General features: G+C 60.4%; 3 protein-coding genes across 6 annotated transcripts; 2 read left to right on the top strand and 1 right to left on the bottom strand.

Annotated features, from left to right (window-relative positions):
• Window positions 1–867: 867 nt before the first annotated feature.
• TNMD (tenomodulin) lies at window positions 868–9,374 on the top strand. Of its 3 annotated transcripts, XM_021528504.3 has the most exons (7): window positions 868–948; window positions 1,072–1,206; window positions 4,285–4,425; window positions 5,202–5,303; window positions 7,032–7,185; window positions 8,374–8,552; window positions 8,888–9,374. In XM_021528504.3, the coding sequence occupies exons 1-7, from the start codon at window positions 901–903 to the stop codon at window positions 9,095–9,097; spliced, it is 969 nt and encodes a 322-aa protein (XP_021384179.2). In that variant the 5' UTR covers window positions 868–900; the 3' UTR covers window positions 9,098–9,374. The 3 variants fall into 3 exon arrangements, with proteins under 3 accessions (XP_021384179.2, XP_085427133.1, XP_085427134.1); XM_085571007.1 differs by lacking the exons at window positions 868–948; window positions 1,072–1,206 and having other exon boundaries at window positions 3,950–4,425; window positions 8,888–9,341; XM_085571008.1 differs by lacking the exons at window positions 868–948; window positions 1,072–1,206; window positions 8,888–9,374 and having other exon boundaries at window positions 3,950–4,425; window positions 8,374–8,849.
• Window positions 9,375–11,656: 2,282 nt separating this feature from the next.
• On the bottom strand, window positions 11,657–17,035 carry TSPAN6 (tetraspanin 6). Of its 2 annotated transcripts, XM_021528505.3 has the most exons (8): window positions 16,734–17,035; window positions 16,451–16,639; window positions 16,162–16,236; window positions 15,511–15,609; window positions 15,031–15,186; window positions 14,301–14,384; window positions 12,541–12,639; window positions 11,657–12,341 (listed from the first exon to the last, which is right to left on the bottom strand). In XM_021528505.3, exons 1-7 carry the CDS (start codon window positions 16,818–16,820, stop codon window positions 12,571–12,573), a joined length of 759 nt encoding a protein of 252 aa, XP_021384180.1. In that variant the 5' UTR covers window positions 16,821–17,035; the 3' UTR covers window positions 11,657–12,341; window positions 12,541–12,570. The 2 variants fall into 2 exon arrangements, with proteins under 2 accessions (XP_021384180.1, XP_085427135.1); XM_085571009.1 differs by lacking the exon at window positions 16,162–16,236.
• A 1,348-nt stretch (window positions 17,036–18,383) lies between these two features.
• Window positions 18,384–24,345, top strand: SRPX2 (sushi repeat containing protein X-linked 2). Its single transcript, XM_021528507.4, has 11 exons — window positions 18,384–18,533; window positions 18,777–19,076; window positions 21,109–21,192; window positions 21,272–21,463; window positions 21,573–21,749; window positions 22,062–22,188; window positions 22,289–22,410; window positions 22,663–22,842; window positions 22,964–23,097; window positions 23,169–23,290; window positions 23,578–24,345. The coding sequence occupies exons 2-11, from the start codon at window positions 18,803–18,805 to the stop codon at window positions 23,756–23,758; spliced, it is 1,593 nt and encodes a 530-aa protein (XP_021384182.4). The 5' UTR covers window positions 18,384–18,533; window positions 18,777–18,802; the 3' UTR covers window positions 23,759–24,345.
• The last annotated feature ends 152 nt before the right edge of the window (window positions 24,346–24,497 follow it).

The following is a 24,497-nucleotide window of genomic DNA, read 5'->3' as shown; positions in this document are numbered from 1 at the left end:
GTGTGCACACACCACATATCTGTGTGCACACATCACACTCACCTGTGTGCACACATCGCACTCACCTGTGTGCACACATCACACTCACCTGTGTGCACACATCCAATACACCTGTGTGTACACATCAAATACACCTATGTGCACACATTGCATTCATCTATGTGCACATATCACAACACCTGTGTGCACACATCGCACTCACCTGTGTGCACACATTGTGCTCACCTGTGTGCACACACATGTGGCCTGCCATGCCCATGTCCCCTGCCATGTCTGTGCCCCTGTCACATCTGTCTCCTGCCATGCCCATATTCCCCTACCATGCCCATATTCCCCTTGCCATGCCCATGTCCCTGCAATGCCCATGTCCCTGCCATGCCCATGTCCCCTGCCATATCTGTGCCCCTGCCACATCTGTGTCTCCTGCCATGCTCATATTCCCCTGCCATGCCCATATTCCCCTGCCATGCCCATGTCCCTGCCATGTCCATGTCCCTGCAATGCCCATGTCCCTGCCATGCCCATGTCCCTGCCATGCAGGGACCCCAGTGGCAGCTCCGGGGCTGTTCCCACACACACATGAACACCGCAGCAGTGTCCCTGTCCCCGGGCTCATGGGGCACCGGCAGTGTGGGCACCTCCAGCCATTGGCACGTGGGCCCCAGCGCAGGGCAGAAGCAGAGAGCGAAGGAGAGCAGCCCTGGCCGCGTGTGACAGCCACCACGCTGGGCTCCGCGTCCAGCGGCGTGGGAACGGCGGGGCCGTGGGGCCAGCAGCTGTGGCACAGCTGGCTGTCCCTCCGTGGGGGTGGCCGTGGCCCAGCCTTCCCACCGCGTGTGCAGCCAGAGCCTCTGTAACTCCACCTCGAAGCGGGCTGGCTCCTCGCACACGGAGGAGACCATGGGAGGCTCGGCTCGGCGCAGCCCGGAGGACTGCCGCTTTCTGGACGTGAGTGCACGGCTTGCCTTGCCCCCTGCATGCCTGCGGTGCCAGAAACGGCTGAGACGTGGTGCCCTCGTCCTGCCGGGAGCCCCGGGCACAGCCTGGCTAGCGCTGCTTTGTCATCAATAGGCAGAGGCAGCCAAGCCTCCGAAGAAGAGCTGCCCCAGGTACCAGCTCTGTGGACTGCTCTTCAGCGTGCTGCTCCTTTCCCTTATTCTGATATTTTTTGGTGTCAAATACCTCTGGAACCCAGCACCCAGAAAAGTAAGTAAAAACCCTTTGATCCGGTATTTCAGAGCGTTGCTTCCCCAGACAGAGCTGTCCCCCTCCCCTTGACTCGCTGAAACTTTTAACAACTCTCCAAAACCCAGGCAACTTCACAAAATGCATTTTCTCAGACCACAGGTATTCATGGGACTTTTAAAAATCTTTGTATTATTCATAACTAGCTTTTACTTTATGCAGGCTGGTTTTTTTCCCCTGTCACCGCTTTCTTTCCCCAGTTGACAATTACAGGGGATGGGAGCTACGCCACGAAGAGTTAAAGTTTCTCTTACTTCACCGGCAGCAAATTTTATGACAAGTAAGAAAATATTTTCCATTTCATTTCAATTATCGTGCCAGAAACCGGTGGAAAAGTCATTATGCCACCGCATAAAGAGGAGAGAAAGCCAGGACGCAGTGGTGATTGATTGTCATGGATTATATTTCTTACTTTAATGTGTCTGCAATGTGAGGGACGGTGAGACGGATTAGCTTCTGGAGGAGCTGCTGCTAACTGGATTGGGCTCCTTTATTGCCAGCTGCAGACGGACGCTGCTGTGGTGCCGGGGCGGCAGCAGGGCTGTGCATCCCCAGCCGTCCCTGCCCGCTGCCACCCGCCATCCTGGCAGTGCTGCCAAAGCCCTTCTTTATCCCACGCCCCAAGCAAATCCTTTAACCTTGAAACCCACAGCCTGCCTGCTGCCCCTCATCCTCCTTTCCTTCGAATTTCCATGCTCATCCAGGAGGCCCCGCTCTGCACCCCATCTCCAGTGGGTTTTGCTGGCTCTTGAGAACATCTCCAAAATTCCTGTGCACAGCCAAGGCAGCCTCTTTCCCACGCTGGCATCTCCAATGTGCTCCCTGCACTGTCCTGGAGCTGCTCCAGCCTGGCCAGGCCGCCCTCCTGCCGGGCAGAGGAAGCATCCTGCTCGCTGGAAACTTTATCTTCTTATCAGCAAATAGAAATAAATACCCCCTGAAATAAAAGGAAAAACAATAAAAGCCATATGCTCCTCCAGAATCCTGCCAAGACGATTATAAAGTCTCTACTGTTCCTAGAAAAACAGGGGTGATGCCAGCCGTGAGGGGAAGAGGCTGTTAACCCCTGGAGGGGCGGTTTGCTCCAAGCAGAGACAATGCCACAGCCTCAGGAAGGACATCCAGAGCCCCGGCCCACGGTGTGCTCACCGGTGGAGGACGGGGTCCATGCAGCACTCCCCAACACCTGATGGGCAGGCAAGTGGGGTGTGAGGCCACGAGAAAGGAGAGCTGTTCCTGCAGCAGAGCTGCACACAGACACTCCCCGAGCCCAGCACTGCCCTGTCCCTGTGGCTGTGGGGCTTCTCCAGAAGGCCCGGGAGTCCTCAGGACAAACAGGCTGGGGGGGCTGGAAGTTGGTAACACTCAAAAATATCAGCCAAGAGGAATTAAACTCTTTAAAGAAGATGAAACCCTTCAAGCTTCCTTCATGTAACTGGAGAGTGGAAAAAAACTTGAAAGAAGGTTGTTCCTCCGAGGGGTGGCCTTGGACACGGCTCTGCCCTCTGCACAGCAGCCTCCTCACCAGCCAGCACAGCTGATGATTCAGCTAACGAGGGGTTCATCACAGCCTTGCAGAGGGCCATAATTCAACCATTCACCAGCAAGTGTCATTTTTAGCCCTATAAAACATCTCATAGCTCTGTGAGCAGCGCAGAGCTGGCAAAGCCCAAGTGGGTTAGCTGGCCGCTGTGCTGGCCAGAGTAATTCTTTGTACTTGAAGGTAAGGTGCCACCCGGGATCCTGCCCTCCTTGAGATGATTTATGGCACTGGGTACATTTTGTCAGTCAAAACCAGCCGCCTTTCACCCATTTTAGGCTTCAGACTGTTTTACCATATCATAAAATCCATGGAGAGCTGTATATCTCTACAAAGTCTTCCTGCAGACCGACAGGAGGTGTCCGTGCCTGCCCAGGCGCACATCACTCCTCTAACCTTTGAGCAGGGGTGTGAATGTTCCCATCACTCCCGTCTGCACAGGCAGTTCTGCACCCAAAGGAGATACCAATGCTGGAACACTGCTAAGAGGCTTTGAACCCCAAGGGGAGGGATGTGCAGGAACCCGGGCACTGTGAAAGGGGTTTGGGCTGGCACTAAGGGCAGAGCTCCTGCCCCACACCAGTGGGGCCAGCACGCTCCTGCTCTGGTTCCACGGCCATGCCGTGGGATGAGCAGGGCTCTCCCATCCCCGTGCCTCCATCCCTGCCTGGTGAACTGGAGGGGATTTGCACGAGCCCTTCTCTTCCACGCAGTTCCGTTCGGGAAGCGAGGCTCCCCAGGGCCCGCCAGCAGGATCGTTTTTGTGCTTCAAATAGCATCTGCCGCTGCTCATCCATCCCGCAAGGGTCAGGCATGCAGAGAGCGAGGCTGCCCTGCCAGCGGGAGCGCCGGCTGCTCCCCGGGGACCCGCGCCGCCGGGAAGCGCTGCCAAAGCCGGAGCTCTGCAGCAGCCTCCAGGAGGTCTTTGATCCGCAGGCAATCCTTGATCTCCTCCAGGCAGAGAGAGGCTCATCCTCTGCCTTTCAGGAAAAACAGAAGGCACAGAGCTGGAGCGAGTAAGCTGGGCAGGACACGGGGGAACAGGTGAGCCGGGACACCGTGATGGAGCAAAGGAGCCAGGGATGCAGTGTGGAACAGCAGGCCAGGGAGAAGGCAGAATGAAGTGCCTGTGGGCTCGGGGCTTCAGTCCAGCCTGGATGTCACCAGGCTCATGCCACAGAAAGCACCAGCGAAGGCTGAGCTGGGCAAAGCTCCTGCTGCAGGTGTAGGAGGTGCATCTCCTCCCAGGTTTGACACACATCCCAGACTTGATGCTCAGTCCCTCATCCTGGCTGCAGCCTGCCCTTTCACCAGCCCAGGCTCCCCCTGGGAGCTGCCTCCCCTCGTGCTGTCCCGGTGATTGCTGTGAGGGAGCACCAGTCCCACGGCAGGGTCCCCAGCAGTGGTGCCACACACCCAGCACAGCCTGTCTGCCCGCTGGACAGCCTGTGAAACCAGAGGGGTGCTCAGCTGAGCCCTGTGTGACTTTGGCCTCCCAGGTTTATGACATGGAGCACACGTTCTTCAGCAACGGCCAGAAGAAGAAGATCGTGATGGAGATTGACCCTCTGGCCAGGACAGAGACCTTCAGCAGCGGGAACGGCAGTGAGGAGATCCTGGAGATCCATGACTTCAAAAACGTGAGTGGGGCAGTTGTCCCCGAGAGCCTGCAGTCCTGCAGCAGGACTATGGACCCTGCAGGACTCTGGGAAGTCGCTGGAGCAAGTCCCAGCAGTATTTATTCCTGCATCGGGGAGGGCAAGACCCAGACACGCTGGGGATGCTCTCAGAGGAGAGGAGATGTCTTATCTACATAAGCTTCCACCTGTATTTAATGGTGGTGTGGTTCAGTTCCAATTAAATACATCTTAGAATCCAGAGCTAGTTATTGGATTTACCCTTGCAAAAGAACACCACGATCATCAGTCCACCTGAGCTCAGTGCATTTGTCTGTCTGGAGAGCATTAAAGCCTCATGACACTAAAGAAGGCTCTCTGTGAAACCTAATTAAAATTTGTAGGGAAATACCCTGTGCAGTGACATATGGTAAAGTTTTGAGCTAATAACCTAGCAGGAACTGGGGGCTGGATGTTCATATAACCATAACGGTCAGATGCTATTCTGCATATTTTTATTTATTATAATGAGAGCTCATGATAGTTATCAGGAGAAGAGGAGCCAAGTAAAATTTTATTACTACCTGCCTTAAAATATTTGTAAAAAGCCCAGTTCTCCCAAACCATAAAATGCAATATCCCTTATGAGAACCTGTTAGTACATCTTAGCACCGCTGCCGAACGGAACTGGCACAAAAATAGCAACAGGAAAAATATGACTAAACCTTCCTCCTCCAGCTGTACCCTACCTCCTACCCTTTGCCCTGACTGCTTTTTGGGTGTTTGCTTTGATCCTGTAGGGAATAACTGGCATCTTCTTTGTGGGACTTCAAAAATGCTTCATCAAAACTCAGACTAAAGTCCTACCTGAGACGACGGAGGCCAAGATCCCTGAGCTGGAGGTAGGTGAATAAAACAGGGATCCCCTGCTCTGTGAAATCCACTCCTCTCCCTGCCACTGGGGCTGCCATTCCTGCCGCCTTCCCATCTGCTCCAGCCTTCCCAGAGATGCTGCAATGAAGAAATAATGAGTTGTGATCGCTTCATAAACTGATCTTATTTCAGAGGATTGCTTATAAAAACAAGTGAAAAGAGATTGGATTAGAAAGCAACAGACAAAAGCCTCTCAGCACAATACCAGAGATCAAGAACAATAATCCTGTTGTAGTCAAAAGGTCGTAAGGCAGCTCAGGATTAGCAGGCACCAAAAAGTCAATCAAATTGTTTTCTCCAAGATTTGAGCCTCATGTTTCCAAACAGAGTGAGGCAGAAATAAGGGATATAAAAGAGAAATGTAAATTGAGAAAACTCTAGGCAAGCAGATCTGGGAGATGGGAAGCACCAGGCTGGGGCCATTTCCTTGTCCTGCATGGACCTCATGTCCCACTGGTGTGCCTGATTGCTTCCTGCACCCTCACGCCTTGGCTGCTGCATGGAAAAAGCGTGGACTCCATGATTTAACCCCTTCCTGGCAGTGTGACCTGGAGGGACAGCTCAGTCCCGTGACAGCAGTGATCCTCTGTCCCCGTCCCCATGCCCAGGTCCCAGTGGTGGCACAGCCTTCCTGCCTCCCCATTTGCAAGGGGACGGGTGTTAGCAGATTGAATCCCCCCTAGGGAAGCTGCTGCAGATAAAAAGCCAGCAGGACACGTGTTTGAAATGAAGCGTGGGCAGAAACATTTCCCTGAATCATGACCCAAATTCCCAGACACCGATTCTTTGATTATGCCCTAAGAAGCTAATAGATCTTTTCAGCTACCGTCGTAAAAGGGATATAACTTCCCAGGCTTTAGCAGAACATTGCCCCGGGTAGAGAGCTGAAATGTAAAAGCCAGTGAGATAAATGTAGATTTAAGCTGCAGTCATGTCTTCTTGGAGCCTGCACGCTGCCAGGTCCTGCAGGCAGCACCTCCCTGACCCTGCAGCTTCTGCCAGAGACTCCAAAAATGACCCAGACGGGGTCAGGTTGTGTTGGCTCCTTCCTATGACTTCCCAAAGCCATAAGGAAAAACTCTATAAAAGAGATATACAGCTCTATATGCCTTCTGGAGAGAAAAACACTTTTTGCCAGCTTGCTCTATGGGCTACCACCACCAACACAGACAACGTTGCCTTGGCAGAGAGCTCAGAGCAGACCCAGCCCATAATCTTTATATATCTCCCTCCCTAAGTGCCTGCCAAAACACACCATGGACTAATGCAACGGCAGAGACATGTGGTATAAATTACAGAATACAGCGTGCAAAGAATTTCTGTGAGGAGTAAATTAAAGCGTTCGATCAAGAAATCAGTAGCAGAAGGAGAGAGGAATTAAATCCCGGGAGCAAAGTAGAGCAGAGGTGTTTTAATCTGGTGTTTTAAATGACTAGGGGGGCTCCAAAAGGCTCTTCCAGATAGTGGGGACTGTGCAGGAAAAGGGTCTTGGGTGATGAATTAAGAGAGAGGAGAGCAGGGTGGTGAGGGCTGTTGGGGTATCGCCCGTGCATCCCGTGAGGACTTCACCAAGGCAGGTGAAGTCCAGCTGCTCTCTGGGAGGAGAGAGGTGCCTCTAAGCCAAGGGGAGGAGAAGCAGCCAGTGGTGGGAACAGGGTGTCTCACCACGCCAGGGTAATGTCCTGCTTTTCTTCCAGGGACAAGAAATCACCACCACCTACTTTGAGCAGTCTGTGGTCTGGGTGCCTGGGGAAAAGCCAATTCAGAACAAGGAATTCCTGAAGAGCTCCAAAATTTTTGACATCTGCAAAAACATGACCATCTTCTGGATCCACCCCACGCCAATAGCAGGTACGAGGAGCCATCTCCTCCCCGAGGGGCCCATGAGCCCTCTCACTGGGAGCAGCCCTGTCACACACCTGTGGTCCCTGCCACGTGCCCCTCTGTGACACGGTGGGAAGCCACTTTCCCAGCCTCGTTGTACATCTCGGACATGAGCACAGTGCTGCCCGTGACCACAGGCGATCATGGCCGATGTAATAGCAGGGGCTGAAGTTCCTCTCTACAAAGCACTTGTTTCTGCCAGCTCCCCGCTGCCCTGCACTTTGCAGAGTGGCCACCCTCCTCATAACAAGGGGAAAAAAAAAATAATCCCTTGTACCTGCAAAGAAAGCAGCACTGCTGGAAACTGGGACGCCTAAATCCTCGTCACCACATGAACATCAGAGTGTGAGCAGACATCTGCATCTAAATCACACGGCGGGGTTGCCACCTCCAGCTGCTCACTACAGAGCCCTTGCAGAGGTTGTGGCCTCTGAGATGTGCTGGTGTAATTACCTGCTCTCTCTAACCCACTTCCAGCCGAATGAGCCAGTTTAAAAGTCCCTGCTGAGCAAACTCCCTGTGCTCTGCAGCCACAGAGGTGCAGGGCAGCGCTCACAGGGACTGGCAGCTCAGTGCTCCGGAGGGCAGGTGGGCACCAGAGCTCCCCGTGCACAGGGAGGTGGTGTCCCGACTGCTGTCCCCTCTCTGCTGCCTGCCCCTGCTGTTAGACCCACCTGCAGCAGTGTCCTGGCTCCGTGAGGCCAGCTGGGTCACCAAGGAGCATCCAAAGCCTTTGCCAGGACAGCAGTGTCCCCAGGCTGTCTGGCACCTTCCCCAGCACAGGAAACTATTGCTGCTGTGGTTCTTTCCCAAGCTGAAAGAGCTGAAACTGGGCAGGATCTGCCCCAAATCACGTTGCTTTAATGGGGCCCTGCAAATCCAGCCCCCAGCAGCAGAGCCCATCGGAAGGAAGTGCTTCTGCACACCCACGGCCCCATGCAGGAGGTGCCAACACCTACCCATGGGCATGGGGATGGAATGGGCCATATCTCCTACAGCCCTGCCCCAGGCTGGGTGAGAGCAGGGGGCAATGCAGCACTGGTCTGCTTTTCATGAACCTTGGCACCGGATTCTGGTAGAGACATTAACTCTTGCTGCTGCATTTGTCCCCCTGTTCCGTGGTTCTTGACAGTAACATTTGGACTCTTTCTGCAGCTCCCGAGCTGGCCAACCTGGAAGGGGCAGAGGAAGAAGAGGCTGAGCTGCTGGCTAACAGCCAGAGCTGGCTGGACGGGGGGAGCGAGCAGGAGCAGGAGCTGGAGCAGGACAGGCAGGGAGGGCCCAGGCGGCGGGCACGGCAGCTCACCGAGGAGGAGCTGCCCGTCAACGACTACGTGAGTGAGGGAGTGCCACCCCGGGCTGCCCCGGCCACAGCCCTGGCGAGCCCGGCCACGGTCAAGGGTGCCCCGGCTGTGCTCCTTGGGGTGCCCTGTGCATGCCCGTGGGGAGGATGTGCACGTCCCATGGAGGAGCTCAGGTGCCACCAGGCATCTGCAGCCCTGTCACCAACCCATGGGTGAAGCCTGGGCCGCAGGAGGGAAGGCGTGTGGTGTCTCCACGTGTCTGCTCTTCTCCTGGGGTGCCCAGAGTGCCCTCCCAGGCTGTCCTGCCCACGCCCCCGGGGTGCCCCACAGCCCCCTCCCTGCCTGACTCTGTCTCCTCCTGGCAGTCGGAGAACGGGCTGGAGTTCCACCCTCTGTGGGATGAGCGAGGCTACTGCTGTGCCCAGTGCCGCCGTGCCAACCGCTACTGCCGGCGGGTCTGCGAGCCCCTGCTGGGCTACTACCCCTACCCCTATTGCTACCAGGGCGGGAGGGTCATCTGCCGCATCATCATGCCCTGCAACTGGTGGATCGCGCGGATGCTGGGCCGGGTGTAGCCCGGCCGTGCCCGCCCTGCCGCCCTGCCGGCGCTGCTGGCACGGTGGGCACGGCCCGGGCACACCTGCGGGGAGCCCGCACACCTGCGGGGAGCCCGCACACCTGCGGGGAGCCCGCTCACCTGCCGGGAGCCCGCACACCTGCCGGGAGCCCGCACACCTGGCGGCCGCGGCACCTCCCGCAGGGCTCCCGCAGGGCGTGCGGCAGGCGAGAGGCGCAATAAACGTCTTGTATGAGCGATTGCAAAGAGAATGGAAAGTCGCTGGGTCTCACTCTGATGCTCCATGGCTCTGCCGAGTGATCTCATTGCGCGGCTGCCCCGTCCCGAGCATCCATCACTCGGGCGCTGCCGGCGCCGGGCTCGCCCGCAGCGTGCAGCGGCCCCCGGTGCTCCCGGTGGTGCCGGTGCCTGCTCGGCACGTCCCGACCTCCTGTTCCAGCGAGCTCTGAGTGCCCAGCACTTGTTCTGGCAGCTCAGTGCCCCCGTCCCCTCCGGAGCTGCTGCAGCACAGGCACGGGGCGAAGCTGGCACAGGGAGCTCCCTGAGGAACCGAGCAGCCAAAGTCAGAGTTCACTCCTGTGGAGGAGCCCCAGGGCCACCAGGTGTCCCCAGCCCTGCCACCCACAAATGGGCGAAGCCTGAGCTGCAGGAGGGAAAAACTGAGTCCTGAACACTGCAGTGCCCTGAGCAGGACACTGCCTGCCACAGGGCTGAAGGCTTACACCAAAATCCCCGTGCACCCCTGGGCATCTTCTGCCCGTGACCTTGGGGCTCATGCCCAAGGCAGGTCCCAGATTTCATCCCAGCTGCTCTGAGGAGCTCTGACATCCTGCAGGTGTCACCAGGCAAAACGCTCAGTGCCACCAGGGGAGCACACTGCCATGGCCGGAGTGTGCAGCCAGAGCCGGGAACAGACACAGGTGCCAGGTGTGGCCTCCCCAGGGCTGCCAGAGCCCCTCACATCCCCACAGCTCCCGTGGGGATGTGAGCACGTCCTGAGGCTGTTCCCTCCTCCCTGTACACAGCTGCGCTGACTAAGTGCTTAAAACACGGGAGCACAGTGCAGCAGAGCTGCCCACACGGCTCCCAAGGGACACCAGCCAGCCCTGGGGACACCAAGCCTTTCTGACAAGTCCCTTGAGACATTGATCCCGCTGAGAGGGGAGGTGCAAACACAGCAGGGGGATGTGTGAAACCCACCCAGCCACAGCTGCTGCAGGACACCAGAGTCCTGGGGCCAGCCAGCAACGCTTCTGTCCCTGCTCAGGTGTCCAGACAGCCAACCAAGGTGTACCCAACGCCTTTTTCAGGACACTGGTGTCCCAAATCTGCCTGGCACCTCCCCCAGCACATGCCTGTATGTCCAAAACATCTCTCCAAATTAAAGTGAGTTATCTACATCAGTGCTATTTAAGCAGGTAAGATCCACACCCTCTGATGGCTGCAGTGCTTCTGCTGCCTGTGGGGACGAGCAGGCTTGCACAAGCCTCCACAACCCGTGCTGGTTTTTCTGCAGCTGCTTGGAGACCTCCAGGCTCCCTGTGCCAGCCTCTGCCAGAACCATCCCCATCCACCTGGCATCGCCTCCACTGGATGCCCCAGGCAGGAATCTGCCTGCAGAGGCAGGGGCACAGGGCAGGGCAGGGTCCTTCCCTCTGTGCAGGCTTTAAGATGACGATGAGTTATCCAAATCCTGCTCCTCCCGTGTCCCTGCCCTGCCTCCATCCATCCCTTCAGTGCCCTCAGCCAGTCTCCAGCCCAGCTCCCGTGCTCTGACGCATTGTGCCTCGCCATCCCAAGGCAGGAGGCTTCCAGCCAGCCAGGAGCTGACAGCAGCCTGATTTACTCACCTGCCTGAAAGCAACACGAGGATTTGGGGCGTTTCCCTGAGGATTTGGGGCGTTTCCCTCCAGGTTCCTCTGTCAGCAGCCAGGCTGGCCTGGAGGGCAGCTCACCCAGCACCCAGGCAGCTTTGGCCAGAGGGGTGACACTGACAGGGCCACCACTGCTACCCCTGTCCCTAGGAACAGGACAGGCAGCCCCCATCCAGCCAGACACAGACTGAGTCTGGTGCTTGAGACCCAAAAATCCCCCGAGCTTGGCAGAGGGTGCTTCACTGCAGCACCAGGCTCACAAAGGCAGGGGCTTGCTGACAAAACAGCCCAAAAACGAGAAGTAACAAATGAATTACAAAGCTTAAATCCACATTTCTTGCCCTGGGGAGCAGCTGGGGCCTGGCACTGCCCTGCCCTTTGCTCCAAGCCAGCGGCCAGCAGGCCAAGGGTGCAGATGTTCACTGTGGGCTGAAGTTACCCACCCTGCTCCTGGACTGGGGTGCTCCAGGCCCCTGCTCCAGCACTGTTACACAACCACTGTAATGAAGAAAATTCAATTACAGAAGTTATTTGCAAGCAGAAGTGCACGTTGGACGAATGCAAACTGCAATGGCCAGAGGTTCCTGGCTGGCCCAGAGTCAGCACATCAGCCCCAGGGGGACTTGCTGCTCTTCAAGCAGAGGAATTTCCAGGACATGAAAAGAAAATTCAAGGAGCTTTCATAGAGTAAAATATCTTAATATTTATTGTGTCTCAGGACAAAAAGAATTCTACTCAATACATAAAATGAGTTGAAGCAGCATATAATACTGACAATCAAGTCACAGCTGAATCGGTGCAAGGACACCTACCAAGGTAAAGGCACCAGGAGCTACATCACCAAACCTCACTACAGCTTAAAAAGAACCACTACAGCCCGTACTTAAAGAAGTCCAACTATAAAAAAGTATATAAAACCCAGGGGAGGGAGGAGACAGCTTGGCAACAACCTTGCTGAGCCAAGGCTTCAGGCAGGCAGGACTGTGATTTAACAGCCCTGTCTCGAGAAGAACTGTGTCTGGAGAGTGAGGGGATGTCAGGGGGCTTCCCGAGGGAGGGGAGCATCTCTTTCCCAGTGGAGGCACTGAAGATGAGCACTGGGACACCGGAGGCCACCAGCACAGCAGCTCAGCACAGCGTGGCACCCGGGGCAAGCGCCCTGGCTGCAGCCACCACAGCACAGCAATCATTACCCCAGGCGGTGGCACAGCAGAGTAGTGTCAGGACAAGTCCCTGAGTGCACCAGGACAGCTGCTGCACTCCTTTCTATGAGCTAGTTGAGAAGAAGATCAGTCAGTTCAAAGCAAGATTTCACGACGTGGCATCCAGAGGAAAACTGGAGGTGGAGGCGTCCTCCCCAGCCATTCCCTGCAATGCACACAGCAGAGTGTCAGCAGGCAAGTTGGATTTATACACAGGCTGAAATGGCACAGGGGGAAATGACACAGCAGACACGGTCTCGCAGGTGCCCCCTAACCCTAAACCCCCCAGATGTGGTACCCCCACCCCCTGGGCGACCAGCAGCAGCCAGGGGGGCAGAGGCAGCCCACCAGGCTTACAGACATACCCAGCCACAGGCACAGAGTGCTGGGGCCAGCTACACCATCTCATACTGATTGTTGGTGATGTACCGGGACAGGCAGCAGGAGAGAATGATGCCGATCAACTGGAAAAGAGAAAAAAAACAAACCCCACGTGTCAGAGGTAGCCAAAACCAGGGAGAGGTGTTTTCAGGAGAAAACCTGGCAAACTGACCCAGGGTTTTATGAAATCCAAGGATGGACAGTGGGGTTTACAAACCACAACAAGGGCTGCTGCACCCTGCTTCAGAATCACCAAAAGTGCCTGAAGCACGGGATCCTGGCAGACACCAACTAAACGAGCTCCTCACAAGAGGTGCTCCAGGTCCCATCCCGTTACAAGCTGCTTCACGAATCATCCAGTGTTTTATGGTAATTGCAGAGATTACACAGATACCAGGAGAGGCACAGCCAATTACACAGCCACTGGAGAATGGCAGCACCTCTCCCCGCTGCAAGGACACGGGGAAGCAAGGCTGCTGCTCTCACATCAGGAAGTACTGCTATCACAACATGCTCTGTTATCACAACACAGCCTCCCAGCACCTGTGCAGGCTCCAGGGCCAGATCCTGCACGGCTCTGACCTCCACAAGCCAAGTTTGAGGCACATCAGCACAAGGGGTCCCTGCCAGATGTGTGACCAGCCAAGCTTGCTGAAGGGGCAATAAAAGCTAAGAACTGGTTACAATTCCCAAGCCTTCCATCAGCTGAGGTCATGCTGCAGCGGAGAGTGTGTGTGCAGCTCAGGACTCGTGTATCAGCCACATCTCAGTGAGCCAGCCCAGCCCAGCCCAGCCCAGCCCGGCCAGGGAGCAGCGGGCAGAGAGGAGCAGCTCCGGCTCTCGGGCTCTCCCGAAGCACTCGGTACCACGAGCTGCAGGCTGCCACCTGTCCCCAGCCCAGCCCATGGTTATGGAAAGCACACTGGGACAAGCTCACACAGCAGTGTCCTGGCAGGGTGCTGCTCCCCAGCCGCAGCCCCGGCCAGCAGCACCTCGGCGCAAGGCGAGGCAGAATCGGAGCCCTCGGAAGGCAAGGCTGGCTGCTGGGCACCAGAGCCCAGCGAGCCCGCAGAGTGCAGCTGGGGGAGGGCCAGCTGCACATCCTGCAGCCTTCGGAAAGCCCTCGGCACTCGGGAAACCCCAGCCAACCCCAGCCAGCGTCAGGCCCGGCCGGGGGCAGGGGCCTCCCGCTTCCTGCCGGGATAAAGCTGCTGGAGCTGGGGCTGCCAGCACGCTGCTGCTGCTGCTGCAGGAAGAGCCCTGCACAGTAAAGTGAAGGAGACACTGGGGGAGAGGACACTAGGGCAGGGTAGGGTGGTCTGCCACCAGCACAAGTGGTGCCACACCAGCGCTCGCAGTGACCCCATCACACAGGAGCGATGCCAAACACCCTCCTGAAATGGTGTGGGTGGGTGGGAAAAGGAATGGCACAGATTTCCTCCCTGCCAACAGCAGGCACAGAGAGTTTGTCCATCTCCCTTTGTTTTTTCTTGGAGTCTGCTGTTTCAGAAAGGAGATCCTTCCAAAAAAACCTGGGCACAAGGAAATAGAGCTGGGGTTCCAGCCCTGGGGCCTGCACAGCAGCCAGACTGAATCCACGGGGAATCCACAGAGGAGCTGCCCCTCCCTGACTGAAACCAACTGTGCCTTTTGTACACACCAGACTTTGCACTGAAATTAAATACCTCTGGAGACTTGCTAGCTTCACTCTGCACTCCTCCCGAGCCAGAGCAGGGAGATTTACCTGGAAACACGCGATGCCAAAGGAGATCCCGGCCACAACGCTCATTTTGGACTCCATTGTTGACGTCACCAGGAAAAAACAACCCTGCAGAGGAAGCAAAGCAAGCACGTGGATCCAGTGCTGCCAGCCCAGGAGTGCAGACCAGCTCCTCCCCAAAGCACCGGCAGCTCCAGGGGAAGATGCTCCTGTGCAGGCAGCAGGGGGGCCCTGGCTGACCATTTCCCTACCAGGGCTGCCCCCACCAGTGTCCCAGCCCAGGTGCCTTATGGAGGGGAGCACTGCCCTTGGGCTGCTCCCAGCCTGAGCCAGGTGACTCATCAGAGGAGCCCTTGCATCACTCAGCCATCCCTGTGGATGAGGTCACAGCCCTCACCACCGGCTCAGGACTTTGCACGGAAGGGAGACGTCAGCACCGCCGAAACAAACTTCACTGTAAAGCTCCTTCCTTACTCACCTGCTCTTCAAAACACACATCCCCAAAGGCCAGGCCCTGGGTCTGGCTGGGCCCTGATCTCAAAGGAAGGAGTGGGGAAGCCTCAGACAGGAGGGAGGGTTCCATTCCCTTACCCCAGCTCCACTCCAGGGGAATCTCTGCAGCACTGAACACCAGGATGGACAGGGCAGTTCTCCTTTCAAGCCTGCCAGGGACAGACTAGGCCTCCTCCACACACCCATCCCTGCCCTTCCCACCTCCAGCACCGGCAGGCAGGTTTTTCTGAGCTTAACTTACATCCACAAACACTTTCAGCTTGGCCTTGTTTGGGTCTTTCAGATCTTCCTCCGAGCAGTCGTTCTGGTTCTTGCAACAGCTGTGGGGGATGCCCCTCTGGCTGAAGTACTCAGTCCTCTCCCAGTCAGAATAGTTCTGCACCCCGCAGCAGTGCAGCTGGAGTGGGAAGCACATTTGGGGAGCTGCTCACACCAGGGAACTGACCCTAGTCCCACCACCATGCCACGGCTGCCCCAGCCTCACCCATCTCACCAGCACCTGCCAAAGGCCAAAGCTGTGCTGGGATGGCAATGCCACAGGGGTCAGAGGGGACACCCTGGAACAGGGGAGCTCTCCCAGCTGGGACACCCTAGGACAGGGCAGCTCTCCCAGCTGGGACACCCTGGAACAGGGGAGCTCTCCCAGCTGGGACACCCTGGAACAGGAGAGCTCTCCCAGGCCAGGGGAGCCCTCCCAGGTGCTGCCAGCCCAGGCTCTCACCGTTCTCTGGATGGTGTCCACGGCCTTGCTGTGCTGGTCTGCTGTCACGTTGTAGTCCTTCAAGGCCAGCTCCAGGTTGCTCTCAAAGCTTGTCTGTATCTGTAAGAGGGCAGTCTCAGGGCAGTGCTGCCCCTCCTGCCCCAGGACCCCGTCCCTCCTGCATTAGTCACGCTGGGGACGGCAGCAGTGACTCGGTGGCCAGCAGACATTCCCAGCCAGCAGGCAATTAGAGGCTGTATTAAAGGGCAGGCTGGATGCACTGTGGCAGCAGGGATGCTGCCTGTAATAACAAGGACGTGCGCCCTGCCAGCTCCCTCCCAAGCAGGCACAGAATCCCTCCCAGGAGCTTTAATTACTGCAATTATTGCAGAAGAGAGACCAAAGTCAGAAACTACAGTCCAGGGCTACTCTGCCTGTTCTGATGGAGGGACAAGATGCTGTGCTGGACTGACCCTGCACCCAGGCTGGTCCTTCTGGGTCCTTACATGGACCAAGCTGCTCTCTGTGCTGCTTTAACCCTGTTTTTGCTAAACTAAGCACTGCTCCCAAGCCCCCCTCTGTCCCTTGGTGACACCTGCGACTGCCCTGGCTAAAAGCAGCACCAAACTCACCCTGCAGCACTGGGACACGGCAGTGGCCACCCAGACTCACCTCGTGCCTGAAGACGAACCCCACGATGGCGGCCACCAGGACGATGAGGAAGATGAGGGACAGGAGCATGGCATACTGCGGGCAGAAAGGATGGGATGGGAGGGGATGGATGGGATGGGGCAGGAGGGGACAGTGCAGGAGGAGAGGATGGGGTAGGACAGGACGGGACGGGGTAGGGTAGGGATGGGATAGACAGGAATAGGATGGGATGTTTCGGGATGGATCAGGGTGGGTCGGAATGGATCAGGAGAGGATGGGGCTCCATCCTGCCCTGTCCCAGGCCACCCACCAGCTTGAGCATCCAGGTGCTGCCACGGCAGGTGGCGAAGCAGCCGAAGGTGCCCAGGAGGACAACGACGGTGCCAGCGCCCACCAGGACGAACGGGACATTGGTGGCTTTCTCGTCCAACAGGGAGAAGTAGACGGCCAGGCTCACCCGACCCCAGATGCCCACGGCCAGCAGCACAATGCCCGACACCTGGCGGGGAGAGCGGAAAGCCGCGCCGGCTCGCAGCTGTCGCGACAGGGCGGCACAGCCGCGACACGGCGCGGGGCAAAGCGCGGGCGCTCACCCAGAAGACGAAGGTGTAGGTGAGCAGGACGCTCTTGAGACAGGTGATCACCGGCTTGGTCTGCAGCCGCCGCGACGGGGACGCCATGGCCGCACCGGGAACGGCGGGGCCGGACCGGGAACGGCGGGGCCGGACCGAGAACGGCGGGGCCGGACCGGGAACGGCAGGACCGGATCGGGAACAGCGGGGCCGGATCGGGAACAGCAGGGCCGAACCGAGAACGGCGGGGCCGGACCGCGGACGGCGGAATCGAACCGAGAACGGCGGGGCCGGACCGGGAACGGCGGGGCCGGACCGAGAACGGGGGGAGGCGGGGCCGGGAGGGCGGGGCCTCGGGGACACGCCCCGGACACGCCCCCAGCGGGCCCCAGCGCTCGCGGAAATGACCGAGCGCTCGCGGAAATGACCGAGCGCTCACGGAAATGACCGAGCGCTCACGGAAATGACCGAGCGCGCCAGCCGGCGCCGTGCTCTTCCCCACTCCGCCCGCAGGGGGCGCCCCGGCCACCCCGTTCCGTGACACCCCTGTCCTGGGACAACCCTGTCCCCTGTCACCCCCTGTGCCCGTCACCCCCTGTCCTGGGACATCCCTGTCGTGGGACACCCCCTGTTCGGAGCCACCCCTCTCCTGTGACACCCCCTGGTCCCGTCTCGCCTCCTGCCTGTCCCCTGTCACGACTGTCCTGCTGCCTACCCCGTGCCACCCCGTACCTATCCCTGCTACTCCTGTGCGGTGCCACTCCCTGCTTAGCCCGTGTCACCCTGTGTCCAGTGCTACCCACTGCCTCCCCCGTGTCACTGCCTGCCGGTGTCACCTCCTGCTTGCCTCATCCCACCTCCTGCCTGCTTGGTGCCACCCGCTGCCACCCTTTCCCGACCCATGCGACCATTCCCTGCCTCCACGGTGCCACCCCCTGCCTGTCCCGTGCCAGCTCCTGCGCGGTGCCAGCCAGGCCCTGCTCTCCTGCTGCAGCCCTGGTGTGCCCCAGCCCTGTGCAGGTGTTCAGCAGGACAGACACCCCGCGTCCTGGCACATGGCACTGCCAGCACATGGCACTACCGGCACATGGCACCACCCGCATATGGCACTGCCAGCACGCCAACAACCGCCGGGCTTCCTGCCCTCCGTGGGCTGAGCCCTGCCGGGGTGTCCCGGGGGTGTCCCCGGGCTGCGGGCCCCGCACACCGGCAGCAGCAGCCCGTCCCGGCTGGCCTCTCCTGCCCGGAACAGCGTGTCTGTCGTTAATTAGCGCGCTCACAGCCTGGCCGCCACATAATTAGCCCATTGAGACGGCAGCACGGCCCCCTGCGCACACCCCGGCCAGCGCTCCTACCTGTCCGTGCCAGGCTCACCCCTCGCTTCTCCCGGCCCGGCGGAGCCCCGGTCCCGGGCGGCACGGCTCCTGCCCTGCCTCCCCCAGACCCCGGACTGCGGGACAGCGGCCCCGGCTCCTGCGCTGCCTTCCCCCGACCCCAGCCCCGGCTCCTGCCCTGCCTCCCCCAGCCCCGGCCCCGCTCCTGCCTCCCCCGGCCCCAGCCCCGGCTCCTGCCCTGCGTCCCCCGGCCCCGGCCCCGCTCCTGCCCTGCGTCCCCTGGCCCCAGCCCCGGCTCCTGCCCTGCGTCCCCCGGCCCCGGCCCCGCTCCTGCCCTGCGTCCCCCGGCCCCAGCCCCCGCTGCCTCTGCCTGCCGGGGCCGGGCTGCAGCAGGGAACAGACCCCAGCTGGAAGCGCTCGCCTCGGCAGCGGTTTCGGAGCCTTCCGTCTGTAGCGGGGTCTCTCCCTCCCTCCCTCCTGGCAAGAGGTGCGAAAGGGGACCTGGCTCCTGCGGTTTCGTGCTCGTCCCTGCAGGCCTCCCGTTCCCGGAGTCTGTCAGGGCTGGCACAGGCTCGGTTTGGCTCGCCCCTGTGTCCAAACAGGCTCCTGGCTCTTCTGCTTGCAGAAGAAAACTTCTTACAACCTTTTAAAGCCCCGGAGAAGCAGGAGGCGCGTTGGAAAACGGGCGATCCTGGGATTTATTTTTTTTTTTTTTTTTACAATCTCATAGTTTTGGGCCTGACTCACGGCTTTTGAATGTTTGGTATGGGCAGCCAAGTTTGCTCAGCACCAGCAGAGCGGCCAGGCAGGAGGGACAGACATCTGTGCGGTGACAAGGCGACAGAGGGGGCCGTCATCCTGCCTCCAGCTGCTCTCCATCCTCGCCAGGGCTGGCTGGCGGCTGCTCCCGGAGCCAGCACGGCGGGTGGGCTGCCCAGCGCAGCCCCCCGGCTCCCCAGCATGGCGCGGCAGGCAGCCCCCGTCCTGCTGCTCGTCCTTGCCAGGCTGGTGTCATCCACGTGGCACGAAGGTGAGTGCCGGCGGGTGCGGGCACGGCGGGCTCCGGGGGTGGCAGGCTCGCAGTTCTGCTCCCGTGGGAAGGGATGGAGGATGCCCGCGAACAGCGATGCCGGGAGAGCATCAGCGCCTGAGGAATGGGGTGCCTGTGCGGGTGAGCTGTGGGTACAGGCAGGAACGGAGGGCATGCTGGCAGGCATCCAGGGAGGAGCAGAAAACCGGCCTGTGCTCCTCACACCCCCGCCTGCGGGAGCGCCGCTTCCCGCTGGCTCCCTGCTCCCAGGGCCGCCGGCCGCAGATGTTTGCTGGACGGAGCACACAGTCCTGACCGCCCCATGGCTGGACGAGCAGGTCACAGGCCTTGTTTGGGGGGATTTCCCCTTCCCTGCCTCCATCCCGCCCCCTGGCCACGCTGCCAGCACGCCTGGGTATGTTCCTGTGCGGCCAGAGCTGATCTGGCCCCAGGTGAGCAGGAAAAGGCAGCACTTGCAGTAGAAGGAAACATTACCATTAAATGGCACATCTGCCTGCGGGGACACGGTGCACTCTGTCCCCATGGCCCTGGAGGGAGTCCTGGCAGCCCCCCCGGGACACAGCTTCGTTCCCCAAGACACGGACGCGTCCCCACCGCCGCCCCCGTGGTGCCGTCCCTGCTCCTCTGCTCCCCGAGGATGCACGGCAGCGTGAAAGGGCAGCTGGATAAAGGCACTGTGAAAACGGGCGGGCGGCTTGGGGAGCAGTGCTCCGTAGTAAAGTTCATTTTGGAAAGATTCCTAATGAAGTTTCCTTCCCGTGACGGCGGGGCTGCTGCTCGCACCGTCGGCGGATATCCCTTCCCAAAACCCGGAGCAGAGACAAGGGGCCGTGGGGTGCAGGGGGGGTGCTGCCGCCTTGCCGGGGGTCCCGCCAGGCCGAGCATCCCCGCCAGGCCGGAGGGGCGGCGGGGAGGGGGCAGCGCCGGCGGGGGCAGCGGAAACGCGGCGGAAACGTGAGCTCAGTGCTGGGGAATGCCGCGGCCGGCCGAGGCGCCGGGGGGCCGGGGAAGGACTCAGCTCTCCCCCTGCACGGCCCCCTCCCCACCGGCAGCACCTTGCCGTGGAGGCAGGGCCGCAGGACGGCGCGGGGCTGTCCTCACGCAGCACGCATGGCGAGGGGCCAGCGGCTCCGGCCGAGCGCCTCCAGCAGCTCCAGCCTTCCCTGGAGCACGGGCAGGGGGCTGCATCCCCACCAGCCCCCGCCCGGGCAGCGTGCATCCCTTCCTTGGTGAGGGGAGGGCAGGAGAGGGCAGGAAGGAACAGAAAAGGGTAGGAAGGGGCAGGAAGGGGCAGGAAGGAACAGAAAAGGGTAGGAAGGGGCAGGAAGGGGCAGGAAGGAACAGAAAAGGGTAGGAAGGGGCAGGAAGGAACAGAAAAGGGCAGGAAGGGGCAGGAAGGAACAGAAAAGGGTAGGAAGGGGCAGGAAGGAACAGAAAAGGGTAGGAAGGGGCAGGAAGGGGCAGGAAAGGGCAGGAAGGGGCAGGAGAGGGCAGGAAAGGGCAGGAAGGAACAGAAAAGGGTAGGAAGGGGCAGGAAAGGGCAGGAAGGAGCAGGAAAGGGCAGGAAGGGGCAGGAAAGGGGCAGGAAGGGGCAGGAAAGGGCAGGAAGGAACAGAAAAGGGTAGGAAGGGGCAGGAAGGGGCAGGGAGGGGCAGGAAAGGGCAGGAAGGGGCAGCTTTCTCCCTTCCCTGGGGGTGCCCCATGGCAGTGACGGTGCCATGGGAGCGGGTGGAAGCAGTTCCCGGCAGCACGAAGCTGGGGGTTGGTGCCAGCCCACTCTGTGCCAGCGCCCGTTTCCTGCCACAAGCTCGGCTGCCGCTGCCGCTGTCTGCGGCCGGTGCCAGCGCACTCCGTGTCACCGGGGACGGGGCTCGCGGCCTGCCCGGTTTAACCCTTGACAGCAGCCCCAAGGACAGGGCCTGCCCAGGGCTGGGATTGCTCGTTGGCAGCTGCGGGACGTTTTGCAGCCATGAGCTACCCTGCAGCCAGCTCGTCTCTTCCTTCCTCCCAGGGTCTGGCTACTACCTGGAGAGTCACACCAACGAGGTGTACGCAGAAGAACCCCCCCCTGAGCCTGCCCTGGATTACCATCGAGGTAACAGCACCCAACCCGTCCTTTGTGTCCTCGCGGGGAAAGCGAGGCAGATTCCTCCATCGTCCCTGCTCTCCCGCAGTGCCGCAGTGGTGCGCCACGCTCCGCATCCACCGCGGGGAGGCCGCTTGCTACTCCCCCCGGGGCAGCTCCTACCGCAGCAGCCTGGGGACGCGCTGCGAGCTGAGCTGCACCCGCGGGTACCGCCTGGTGGGTCCCAGCGCCGTCCGCTGCCTGCCCAGCCGCCACTGGTCGGGGATGGCGTACTGCCGACGTGAGTGCCCCGGCCCTCGCCTTGCCGGCACCCCCGGGCACCCACGGCGCCGGTGCCCACCCACCGGCCGGCAGCCGCTCCCCTCCCCTCTTTGCTGTCTCCGTCGCAGAAATCCGGTGCCACGCGCTGCCAGCCGTGCTGCGGGGCTCCTACGCGTGCTCGGCGGGCGTGCAGATGGATTCCCGCTGTGACTACACCTGCCTGCCCGGCTACCAGCTGGAGGGCGACCGGAGCCGCATCTGCATGGAGGATGGGCGCTGGAGCGGGAGCGAGCCAATCTGTGTAGGTAAATTCCCACCCCACGCTGCTGGGCATGCCGGGGATCATCACCTGCGTGGGGAGTCTGCAGGTGTCACGCACACCCAGCCCGGACATTTCCTGCACCTCCCTGCCTTGGGGCCCTGTCCCTGCTGCTCCCCGCAGTGCCATTAGCCCCGAGGCGCCGGCACCAGCCCGGACTGGGGCACTCGGCGCTGGTTTTGCAGCAGGTCTGGGTGGCTTGGGTGGCTCCCGAGTGCCTGGGGTGGCTCAACACCGCTTTCATAGCTCAGCCAAAGCACCCACAGGTTCCATGAATCTCTCTCCTCCCTCTGGGCAGATCTGGAGCCTCCCAAAATCCGCTGTCCAGACTCCCGGGAGCGCATAGCAGAGCCGGGCAAGCTGACTGCCACCGTCTACTGGGACCCTCCCCGCGTGAGGGACTCTGCCGACGGTGTCATCAAGAGGTGAGGGCAGGGACGCAGCGGGCACCGCCAGCGAGGGCTGGAGGCCGTGCCAGGTGCCGCTGCCCGGGCTGCTGCTGGAGAAACCCGTCTGTTGGGTCAGGGTGCTGCTGCGGGGCCCCGAGCCCGGCTCCGAATTCCCTGAAGGAGAGCATGTGATCCGCTACACCGCCCACGACCAGGCCTACAACCGCGCCAGCTGCAAGTTCAGCATCCGCGTCCACGGTGAGCGCAGCAGCTCTCACACCCGCTGCTGCCCCAGTTCCACCCTTGCACCCGCTGCTGCGCCAGCTCCAGCTCTCACACCCGCTGCTGGGCACCCATCACCCCCAGCTCTCACACCCGCTGCTGCCCCAGTTCCACCCTCGCACCCGCTGCTGCGCCAGCTGCAGCCCTCGCACCCGCTGCTGGGCACCCATCACACCCACAGCTGGGCACCCATCACCCCCAGCCCTCGCACCGCTTCTCCCTCTGCAGTGAGGCGCTGCCCTGTCCTGAAGCCTCCACAGAACGGGTACATCTCCTGCACCTCCGACGGCAACAACTACGGTGCCACCTGCGAGTACCTGTGTGACGGGGGCTTCGAGCACCAGGGCACCTCCCTGCGGGTCTGCCAGTCCAGCCAGCAGTGGACGGGCTCCCAGCCCCTTTGTGCACGTAAGTGGTGCGGGCAGGGCAGGACTGGCGATGCCCAAAGCTTTGGGGGACGCTGCCCGATGGGTTGGAGGGGTGATGGGAGCACGATGGCACCTCCTCACACACTGGTGTCGTGCCCCAGCCATGCAGATCAACACGGATGTGAACTCGGCCGCCAGCCTGCTGGACCAGTTCCACGAGAAACGCCGCCTCTTGGTCATCTCGGCCCCCGACCCCTCTAACCGCTACTACAAGATGCAGATGTCCATGCTGCAGGTGAGCAGAGCTTCCTGCTCTTCCTTCCCCACCTCTGCATCCAGCACCCCCTCACTGTCCCCTCCTTGCAGCAAGCTGCCTGCGGGCTGGACCTGCGCCACGTCACCACCGTGGAGCTGGTGGGGCAGCCCCCACACGAGGTGGGACGCATCCGGGAGCACCGGCTGTCCCTTGGCATCATCGAGGAGCTCAGGTAGGGCAGGTGGGGCTGTCCTGCAGAGGCAGGTGCCTATTCAAGGGGACAGGGAAGGCCTCTAGCAATGGCAAAGCATGAGGTTGCAGCTGGGCTCACGAACAGCCCCTTTCTGCTGCACCAGAGGGGCTCGTGCAGCGGGGGGACCCCTGCAAGTCTGAATGCAGTGACACCAGAGCTTCCCAGAGCTCAGAGCCACTCCAGGAGGACCTGAGCGTGGTTGCAAGAGGCGGGCAGGCTCAGCCCTCAGTGCCAGCCCTGAGCAGAGACCCCCCTTGCCCCTGCAGGCGCTTCCTGCACCTCACACGCTCACACTTCAACGCGGTGCTGCTGGACAAGGCGGGCACTGACCGCGAGCGCTTCATCTCGCCGGTGAGCCCCGACGAGCTCTTCGTCTTCATCGACACCTACCTGCTGGGCGAGCGCGAGGCGGCGCGGCGGGCACAGGGCGGGGACCCCTGCGAGTGACCCCCGCCCTGCCCCGGGCACGGACGCCTTCCTGGCTGCTTTTCTAGTCGCCCACTGCAGAGGAGCGGGGTGCCAAGGAGCTCCGGGAAGGGAGCCCCTCTCTGGCTGCTCTGGCACACGGAGGTGAGCAGGGACTGCGTGCCAGCAGCGTCCCGCTGCCCAGAGCCGGGAGCTGTTCCAGCTGGGGGATGGTTCAGCCCAACCAGGACCCTGCTGGGAGACCCTGGAGTGCCCCTGCTCAAATCCCAGGGCTGGGGAGAGCCGGGGAGCCAGAGGAGAGTGGCAGGGCAGGGAGGGCAGGCTGGCCAGCAGCACGACAGCCTCTAGCAAGCAGCTTCAGCCTCTCCACGGCTCACCCTGTGCACAGCCTGGACCTGATGCCTCCCACTCTGAAAGCCCTGATCAAAGGCAAATGGCCCCACGCTCAGCAGAGCCCATAGCAGCCAGCCAGCATGCAGTCCACCCTAAAGGGCTTGCCATCTCCCCTGCCAGTCACTCCCTCTCCCACCACCCACGGGAAACCCTTTCTGGGAACTGCTTTGGCAGTAGAATATTAACTTGAAATAAATAGATTTGTATAAAAAGTCAGTGCTGGCACATGTGTCCCTGAGAGGCCTGGGAAACAAATGTTTCCTGGAGACCAAAACCCCCAACCCCCCAGGCTGACCGCACACAGTTCCAATCCACCCAGGGCTGGGCTGTGTATGGAAGAGGGTGGAGAGGACAAGGAGAGAGCAGA

This window comes from Lonchura striata, chromosome 4A (genome assembly GCF_050655825.1).
Source record: "Lonchura striata isolate lonStrDom1 chromosome 4A, ASM5065582v1, whole genome shotgun sequence".
In the NCBI taxonomy this organism is placed as follows: domain Eukaryota; kingdom Metazoa; phylum Chordata; class Aves; order Passeriformes; family Estrildidae; genus Lonchura; species Lonchura striata.
Note: the sequence above shows the minus strand (reverse complement) of the source record. Positions and strands in the feature narration are given on the sequence as shown.